This window comes from Rhinopithecus roxellana, chromosome 10, assembly GCF_007565055.1.
Source record: "Rhinopithecus roxellana isolate Shanxi Qingling chromosome 10, ASM756505v1, whole genome shotgun sequence".
Taxonomy (NCBI): Eukaryota; Metazoa; Chordata; class Mammalia; order Primates; family Cercopithecidae; genus Rhinopithecus; species Rhinopithecus roxellana.
In genome coordinates, this window is record NC_044558.1 from 134,475,439 (window position 1) to 134,485,660 (window position 10,222).

At 43.1% G+C, this 10,222-nt stretch overlaps 1 protein-coding gene across 2 annotated transcripts in view; it reads right to left on the reverse strand.

The window, feature by feature from the left end:
• Positions 1 to 2,106, reverse strand: part of TM7SF3 (transmembrane 7 superfamily member 3) — a 47,146-nt gene extending 45,040 nt beyond the window's left edge. For both annotated transcript variants that reach the window (XM_030939130.1, XM_010379859.2), the window contains exon 1: positions 1,762 to 2,106. In XM_030939130.1, coding sequence (XP_030794990.1) covers positions 1,762 to 1,852 — 91 coding nt within the window. In that variant the 5' untranslated portion in view covers positions 1,853 to 2,106. The remainder of the gene's footprint in view (positions 1 to 1,761) is intronic.
• Positions 2,107 to 10,222: the final 8,116 nt, after the last annotated feature.

The following is a 10,222-nucleotide window of genomic DNA, read 5'->3' on the forward strand; positions in this document are numbered from 1 at the left end:
ACACTATACACAGGGAATGTTAGTGCTCTATTATAAGCAAGGTTTTTCTGCAAAAAAAAAAAAAAAAAAAAAAAAAAAAAAAAAAATTGCCCTTTTCAACTTTGGCCTCAGTCCTATACAAAGATCCTAGAATTCAGTTTGCACAAGGGCTTCTCAAATATAAGTGCATAGGAACACAATCACATTATTCAGAAAATATTATGTTTCAGAACTGCAACTAGTCTATAAACCTCAAAACAAAACAGAATGAACTTAATTTCATGGAAAAGCACATGATGATCTGCCTGGCACAACTAGTGCCTTTTACATTTTATATTAACAAACCATGAGCTGTTGCCCAAACTCATTCACCAAGCACAAGACCTACAATCTAACATTCCATTCTGAGTTCTCACTGAGATGAGCAAGAGTCACCTGAAATCGGCCGGGCGCGGTGTCTCACGCCTGTAATCCCAGCACTCTGGGAGACCAAGGCGGGCAGATTACGAGGTCAGTAGTTCGAGACCAGACTGCACACATGGTGAAACCCCGTTTGTACTAAAAATAGAAAAATTAGCTGGGTGTGGTGGCAGGCACCTGTAATCGCAGCTACCCAGGGAGGCTGAGGCAGGAGAATCGCTTGAAGCCAGGAGGCGGAGGTTGCAGTCAGCCAAGGTCATGCCACTGCACTACAGCCTGGGCGATAGAGCGAGACTCCAGCTAAAAAAAAAAAAAGACACCTGAAATCATCAAAAATGGTGTACTCATAGGGAGCCAAGTCCAGGCATGTTTCTTCTTGGCTCCCACAGGTGAACTTGAAGTGGCAAGAGAACTTCGTTGATTCCTGTTTTTCTCATTTTAGTTTTACTCTCTATTAAATTGTTACTTTTTACAGTTCATTTATGGATGACAAGTTATTTCCTGTTGGTACCTGCAATGATTGGGAATTTTGTAAATGAATTGTAAACTCATAGAGACCTATTTCCTGTGGGATATGAGACAACAGAGAACACAGTTTTTGTCCACTTGTCTTTTTTGAGGTCAAATCGATTAGAAATTTCTTGCCCTCAAGTAAGGAGAACAACTCTGATACCTGGACTGGCAAACTTTTGTGTTCCTGTGTTTATTTTTCATCTGTGGCTGAACCTGTAGAATTGAGGGTGTACATTATCTGCATGTCTACGTATCTGTAATTCAGAAAGTCCTTTATTTCTCATTGTGAGTATGGAATGTTTTCATGTCTCCAGATGGTATTAATAAATTAGATGGTAAAGGCTCTTTAAAAATAAATAAAGCCCCATTCTGGATTCATTTTTCCTCTCAAACTCTGTAGAACATAACCAATTTGAAAAGCCTCTAGATTTGGGGGGTGTAAAAGTTCCATGCAGCTTGAGAGCCACCAGTCATTAAGCCCCTAGTTCCACCCCAAGTGTTGCTGTCCAGAAGCTCAGTCTACTGGGGAGCAAAGAGGCGCTTTAGTAAGTTAAAGCCACAAACATGGCTGCTCCCTAAGGGAGATAATACTGCATTAAAAGAAAGAGAATTATTTGTCTCTTCCCATTTTCTCCGCTAAATGAGGAGGTTAATAATAAGGCCTCCTTAGCCATGCGTGTTTCCACTGCAGGAAACACCATTCGTGCCCGTTCTGGACTCACCACCCGGCAAGTACCAACGCCCCCAGCACCATCGCCCTGCTAGGCTGACAGACCCCGGGCGGATTTTGACCTTGCAAGAAATGCAAAAGCAACTTTGGGATGCAGAAGCCAGGTGCCCCGACCTTACCCTCGCTGGAGTTCCCGAAGACCTCGGCTGCACCCGCCACCCGGCGTTCGGATGCCAGCACCGCTACAACCAGCAGCTGCAGGAGCCCCATTGCTGCCTGGGCCGGGCTGGGCCCACGCCAGGGCCGGGGACGGGTGCGGGCGTGCGCGCCGGGGCCCTGCAGCCTCGCCCGCGCTATCCCGGGGCGCCCGCACCGGGCGCCATCGCCTGCCAGGTGCAGACGCCTAGCACCTGCCAGCTCCGCAGCCGCCGGCGCGCGCCCCGCCGCACTCCTAGCGCCAGCGAGAGGTTTCCTCTTCCGGCACCTGACCCCAGGCGCGCGTTCCCGCGCCTCCTCCCGGGCTCTCGCTGCGTCACTGCGGCGGGTCTCTGGGCGCGGGCGGCGCTGGGGCGTTTCCAGGCAGCGCGCGCCTCCTGCCGGCGCGCGGGGAACACGCAGCCCGCGACGCTCCCGGGAGCTCCCAGGACGTCCTGGCTTGAGGTCCAGTCTTCCCACTTTTATCTCACCAAGTAGGCAAGCCGCTGTGAAAGTACAAAATAACTTTCTGTTGCGGACTAACGTCACCAACCTCCTGTTTCCGTCTTTAACGGTCCTTTACAACAGCCAAAAAAAAGAGGAATCGGTTGCGAAAAACACAGTCGAAGGTTATTTCCCCCGGTAGCAATTGTCTTCGCTGCTGAGGCTTATGTTAGTATAACAACGCCAGGAGAATGCTGTTTGTGTAGTGGTTACCGCACTAGTCATGAGCACTACATTTAAAAATAGTTTCGTTTTCTCTAAGCGAAATATCCTCGAAGACACGGCCTTGGTCTGAACTTCCTCTCAAGTCTCATACCTGAGTGCTGTTTAAGGGACAGTAGTCCATGTGACAAATGGCTCATCGATGATGTGGAATTAGACGCATAGACTTGAAGTTATTTGGGGAGGGTTGTCTTGCTTTCCTTCCCTGGTTTTAGTTTTTTTCACTTACATATTTTGATGAGCAACTTACAGCTTGGAAATTACATGTTCAATTAACCCACTACTAACCATCTATAGCTGTGACCATAATGTGAAGAGGTGTTAAAGACAAAATTATTCAGTGATACCTGAAGCACCGAACGAAGACTATTGAGGACTGTCTCAGTTGGCTTAGGGACCACTGCAACTGGGTCTTGCAGTGGGGAAGAGGGACTGGGCTCAACTCTGAACACAGCACGGGGAAGAGGGAATTGGTAGCCAACCAGCAGCATGGAGTTCAGCGGATGGAAAATTACTAAGAGGAAACATCAGAGGTAAGGGGCATTTGGTGAAACTGACCTAACAGGACTCATCCTGAAGACAGAACATCACCTGGGGGATGGTGGAGGGTGAGGAAACATTAGATATGGAGGAAAGGGGGGTTCTTCGCTGAAACTGGATTTTTACAAAGAAGTGCACAGATGGACCTAGCAGAAGATTCAGAAGCCATACTAAAGTTTGGCCAAGCAAATAATCTTTGCCACAGGCACAGTTCCTTTTCTGCTCTCCCAATGCCCGGTCCAAATTTTCACACCTTTGGTACCACTATCTATTTCTGTAGTGCTTATTCACTCTCCCACATGCCCCTATTCCTATAATCCTCAGTAGATGAAATCCAAGGAACATGAAAGGAACTATTATGATAAGGGTAGCATCTGAATCAGTGGATGGATTATTCAATAAATTGTGTTATTACTGATTAGCTGCACTATGGGCAGAGAGAATCAGAACTCTATCTCATACTAATTGTGACAACAAAATCGCAAAGTAATAAACCACAAAAGAACTAGCAGAAGAGGGCTTTCTCTCTTTTTTTTTTTTTAATAAATTGATCTCAAAATGGGAGGAGCTTTCTAAGAAGCAAAACAGCAAAGGAAACAACCATAAAGGAAAAGATTGGTAGGCTTGGCTACATAAATACTTTTTACATAAATATTTAAATTTTATTAAACACATAAGCAATATGAAAAAGGCAAGTTGATGACCAAAAAATAAAAATTAGCTAAGGACACAAATAGGGAATTTCACCCAAAAAAAAGAAATACAAATTACCAGTAAATACATGAAAAAAGTTCAATCTCACTAGTAAACAAATCAAATTAAGAAATTAATATGTAAATATTTTTAAAGTATAAGAACATCCAGTATGGATAAAAGAGCTGAGAAGGAGGCATTCTTAGTGGTAGGGATAGTGGGAATATACACTTTAATAAAGTAATCTGCATCAAAAATGTTTAAAAATCTTATTTTTGTAGATTTGGTATAATCCACTTTTAGATTTAAGTACGTAATTAAATACACATATAAAAATTAGTATAAGCTGGGGGAAGTGGTACATGCCTATAGTCCCAGATACTCAGGAGGCTGAGGCAGGAGGATTTCTTCAGCCCAGGAGTTCAAGGGGGCAGTGCTCTATGATTGCACCTGTGAATAGCCACTGCCCTCCGGCCTGGGCAACATAGTGAGACCCCATCTCTTAAAAAAAAATTTAGTGTACAAAACTATTCATGAAGGTATTATTTAGAGCAGCAAAAACATCTAAAACAACCTAAATGCCCAACAATTAGGAATTAAATAACCTACGATACAGCTCTATAATAGGATCCTGTGCAGCCCTTCATTTATATTCTGACTGAAGTCTTTATGGAAAGGTAACTGATGATGCAATAAGTATATATAGTATGTGGCTTTTCTTTTTTTTTTCTAACATACATCTTTTATTGACTCAGAGGAATGGATACACTTTTGTTGTTTGTTTGTATTTTTTTTTTTTTTTTTTTTTTTGGAAATGGAGTCTTGTTCTGTCGCCCAGGCTGGAGTGCAGTGAAGCAATCTTGGCTCACTGCAACATCCATCTCCTGGGTTCAAGCAATTCTCCTGCCTCTACCTCCCAAGTAGCTGGGATTACAGGCACACACCACCATGGCCGGCTAATTTTTGTATTTTTTTTAGTAGAGATGGGGTTTCACCATGTTGGCCAGGCTGGTCTTGAACTCCTGACCTTGTGATCTGCCTGCCTTGGCCTCCCAAAGTGCTGGGATTACAAGTCACCACACCTGGCCTGTAATTTTTTTTTAAGAGACAAGATCTCACTATGTTACCCAGGCTGGCCTCAAACTCCCAGCTGTAAGAATTAAAGAAGAGGAAAGAAACAGGAAAGGTGACTTAGAAGTCAAGGACGGGTTTATTGTAGAGAAATCAAACCTGAGAGGGGCTTCTGGCCAGTTAGGTTAGAGGCACACTCTCTTACAGACTAAGAGTTTTTAAGGATTTAGGGTGGGAGAGTTTATCAGAGGCTTGGACTACTTGTGTGTCTGCTGTGCTTATCTGGGAGGGAGAGTTGTGTGTCTGTTCCCATACATCTTTTGCAGCTGCAAGCATATCCCTGAGTGTGCTTTTACCTTCCCTATCTTAGTGCATCTGAAGGGAAAGGAATGTACTTATTAAGGCCCACTGTTTTACTGGGGTCCATTGTATGAGGGTGAAGTTTGGCAGTTACCCAAGAGACTTTTCCCTCACCTCCCTTTGTGCCTGAGCTGTCTTATCTGTGTTTTACTGTCTCCTCTTTCTGGCTGCTTATAGTTAGAAGAGAAGTGATTTCCTTGAAATGCCTGAGGCTAGAAAGGGAGCTGGAACTTAAAGTGGCAGTGTTTGTCCAAGATGACGGTGCTCCTGCTCTGTCACCAGACTCAAGCAATCCTGCCACCTCAGCCTCCAGACTAACTGGGACTGCAGGCTCATAACCACTGTGCCTGCCTTGTTTTCTTTGTAGTATGCATTCCTGGTTATGTGCATAGAAAAAAAGGTTGAAAAATACATGCCAACATGTTTAAAATAGTTATCTTTAGGTGGTTAAATTAAGAATGATTTTCTTTGCACATTTCTGTGTAAAAATTCTACATTGAAGTGTATCATTTTTGAATAAGAAATTATGATTTTGTAAAAGATACATATAATTTTAAAGGTTTTCTTGTAAAAGCATTCAAGATATAAGTACATTTTCCTAAGTATGACACATAAATGCTTTTTGTGATGCAACTCCTGTTCATTTCCCTAGGTTCTTGCTGCAACTAAAATCAGACCTCTACATGCTGGCCACGTTGAATTAATTTCAATTTCCTGAACTGAGCCTATTCTCTCTCCTCCATACCTTTGCATCGCAGTTCCCCAGGCCTGCAGTTGCCTGTAGCATGCATGACAGCTGATGACAGATGTGTTAGCAATCAGAATAGGGCCTCATTACCTTGGCTTCTAAGTACGGTATTGTGACAGCTTGGGAGGATGATTGGCTGGGGTTACATGCTTATGTCAGAGTTCCATTGGAGAGCTGAGAAGCAAACAAGCTTAGCAGCTTTGCAGATGAGTTCATTTTTCCTATGTATTGAAAGGAAATGCAGAAACTGAAAAGATTCCCAAATCCAAGATACGCATTACTAGAGCCTTAAAGTCTGTTTAGGCCAGACTCAGTGGCTCATGCCTGTAATCCCAGTACTTTAGCAGGCCGAGACAGGAGGATCTGTGGAGTCCAGGAGTTCAAGACCAGCCTGGACAACATAGTGAGATCCCCATTCTTACAAAAAAAAAAAAAAAAAGAAAAAAAATTAGCTGGGCGTGGTGGGGCACATCTGTAGTCCTAGATACTCAAGCGGCTGAGGCAGGAGAACTGTTTGAGCCTAGGAGTTTGAGTTTGCAGCAAGTCATGATCATGCCACTGTACTCCAGCCTGGGTGACAGAGCAAGACTCTGTAGCTAATAAAACAAAAGTCTGTTAAAATTTAGAAAAGGAAGGGCAGGAGGGAGAGAAGGAGGAAGGGAAAAAACTTACCCTAGATTTTTAAATAAAACCTAAGATACATTAAATGGAGCTGGGAGCGGGGATCCAGGGAAAAGGCAGGATTGAACCTCTGTGAAATTTGCCCATTCATTCTTTCCCACTCTAATCTCACCTTCATCCTGTATTTTTTAATTTGTGTGCTCTTTTGTGGGTAGTGATCTACATTATTTGACTGTTCATTAAGTTAAATTCAATAAATGCTTATTTAGTAGCTATTATATGGAAATTATTATGCTAGGAAACTCATTCATTTGGTTAATATGTGCCAGGCTAAATGTTAGGTGCTAGTACTGGAAATATGGAAACAGGATATGTTTTCTGCCTGCAAGTAGCCCGTGGACTGGTGGGTGAATTAGCGTGATGTACAAATAATTATACCTCAGTGTGCTAAGTGCAATAACAGAAGTGTAAGGAACAATTGTGTTAAAGATTGGGAGCATTTAACTTACTTTCAGAATTCAGGAAAGGCTTTTATAAAGATATGTTTAAAATAAGATTTTGTTCACTAGTATAGTGGTGAGCAAAAAAATAATAATAGGCCGGGCACAGTGGCTCACGCCTGTAATCCTAGCACTTCGGGAGGCCAAGGCAGGTGGATCACCTCAGGTAGGAGTTCGAGACCAGCTTGGCCAACATAGCGAAACCCCGTCTCTACTACAAATACAAAAATCTTACCGGGTGTGGTGGTGGGCGCCTGTAATCCCAGCTACTCTGGAGGCTGAGGTAGGAGAATCACTAGAACCCTGGGGGCAGAGGTTGCAGTGAGCCGAGATCCCACCACTGCATTCCAGCCTGGGTGACAGAGTGAGATTCTGTCTCAAATAAATAAATAAATAATAAAATAAGGTTTTAGGACTATGTGGACAATCACCAGGGGAGCAAAGTGGAGATGTGGATGGAAGTGTGGGCATTTCATACAAGGAAGAAAGAATTATATGTGTTTTTATATGGTGTGTATTTTTGTAAAACAGCAGAACATGTTTAGGGAATTTCAAGGAGTGTGGTATAGAAAAATGCTTATTTATAGTTATTCATCCCGGCACTAGGAACATTTTAGATATTTAATAAATTGCAACTGTATTAAAGGTATTTAAAAATTGTTAAAGGTGTTTTTCTGAAAAAAATAGTTGCTACAATCATAAAAACCAAAGCACTTACAAGATTGACTATTGAGTGGCTCACTGCTGAAGCCTGGTGAAGGTTATGTGAGGGTTCACTATATTCTCTACTCTTCTATATCTTTGAAACTTTTAATAATATAAAGTTTCAAAGAAAGTATTCACCAAAATTGTGTGTTTAAAATATGAGATCTGTAATACTGGGTTCCTGCTCCTAAAACCATATAATCCAGTTGGCGATGCCAGAGAAGCAAATGAAAAAGCATATGAGAAAGTGTCCAAATCATGAAAGGAAGAAAGGAGAGGTCCCTATGGACTCTTGCAATTCATAAAATTTATATGAGAAGTGTAAAACTTAAAAAGGTAGGGTAAGGATTAAATAGCAGGAAAGAAATTGCTTTGGGAAAGGTAAAAAATGAGGAAACAGCTAGACTAGTGGTTCTCAGTTGGGGGCAATTTTGCCCCCCAGGTACATTTGGGACTATCTGGAGATACTTTATGTTGTCATAAATGGATTGGGGGAATGCTGCTGGCATCTCAGGGGTAGAGGACAGGGATGCTTCTAAACATCCTACAATGCACAGGTCAGCATCCCACAACAAAGAATAATCTAGCCTAAAAAGTCAAGAGTGCGGCCATTGAGAAATCCTGAGCTAGATGCACAGACTATATTTGGCAGGTGGGTTATTCCTGAAGTCTACAGCTTCAAGAGCTTCATAACCCTTTTCAAATGTAGGCTAAGTTGAGAGTCAGGTCTGGGGAAAGGGTCCACAGCTTTTATCTGATTCTTAAAAAGATCTGTGGCCAAAAGAGGCTGAAGAACCAGGAAAACCAAGGGGTCGGGGCCCTTGGCTGAAACAGGGGATTATTTCACTCAGAAAATTATCAAGAGGTGAGGCTGGGTCTGTTTGCTGGAGCCAGATTATAGTAAATCTTGACAACCAGGCAGAGATAGTTGGACATCAACCTGAGGTCTCTGTGAAGGCATGGAAGACCTACTAGGAAGATAGTGGCAGGACAAAAACTGTGTCACAATATGAGTTGTCTTGAAGTGACTTCTCTACTTCAAGTGCCCAAGTTCCCTTCAATCACGCTGCAAAACTTAGTATTCTTACGGAGTGGACTAAACTGTATTCAATCAGTCACCAATCCGTATTAATTTTTTTCTCAAAAATATATTTTAGTTTTTCTTTCCTCTCTTATCAGGGTCAACACCCTATTTTAGGCCCAGCTCATCTTAATCTTGGACAACTGCAAAACCTTCCTCTTAGTGAGTCCTTGGCTTATTGATCTTTGCACACTGAGCACTGGATATACTTCCTGGCATGTGGCAGGCATTCAGTAAAGTACACTCTCAAGTGAAGGTGGGAGGAGAAGGTTGTAGATTCCCCCCAAGTTACAGTTAGAACAAATTATAGAGTGATTTCTCATTAGTCCCATTATGGGGAGCATGCCTCATCCACGTTCTTAATGAGGCCCCAGTAAGTCTGTAGACTGTTTGGGGATGAGGGTGGGGCATGGGTGTGAAGCAGAAGTGGTGCTTCCCAGCAAGGGTTGGGATAAATCCAGCAAGCTGAGTTCCCCGGGGACTGTGTCCACCACCTACCCCGCAGCCGCAGGAAGGTAATCACGGATAATCAGCCTGAGAAAGAGGATATGAGAGTTTGTTTGATGTCTCCAAACCTGTTATTTGCCGACTCCAAATTCATTTCTTACCAGACTATCCTCAGGCTAAATTTCCTTAAATACCAAGTTTCTATTATCACTCTTCACACTTAAACTCTCAATAAGTCCCAACTCTAAATCTAAATTGTGCAGCTGATTTTTCTTGGCCGGACGCGGTGGCTCATGCCTGTAATCACAGCACTTTGGGAGGCCAAGGAGGGCAGATCACGAGGTCAGGAGATGGAGACCATCCTGGCTAACATGGTGAAACCCCGTCTCTACTACAAAAAAAAAAAAAAAAAATTTACCCAGGCGTGGTGGCGGGCGCCTATAGTCCCAACTGCTCGGGAGGCTGAGGCAGGACAATGGCGTGAACCCGGGAGGCGGAGCTGGCAGTGAGCCAAGATCGCGCCACTGCACTACAGCCTGGGCGACAGAGCCAGACTCCGTCTCAAAATAAATAAATAAATAATAAATAAATAAATAATAAATAAATAAATAATAAATAAATAAATAAATAAATATATCTACTCTTCAATGGGGTCAATAAGTAAACACATGAGAGGATAGGAGAAATCACTAAAAAAAAAAATCCCCCCTGAATCCAACAATCTCTGAAGCCTTTAACACCTAACAACCTCAAAGAGAGTATTTCAGCCCCTCAAAGCGATGGACCCCAGACCATTCCCCAGTTACTCAAAAGATGCAGCCTCTCCTCAGGTGTAGCCCGCTCTAAGGCCGCCTCGGCAGTACCACCCACTCCTGAAGGGGCGGGGAGTTCTCTCCGACTCCACCCCTTCCAAGAAGGCAGCCCTGGGATTGGCCATGACGCATACCAGAGCT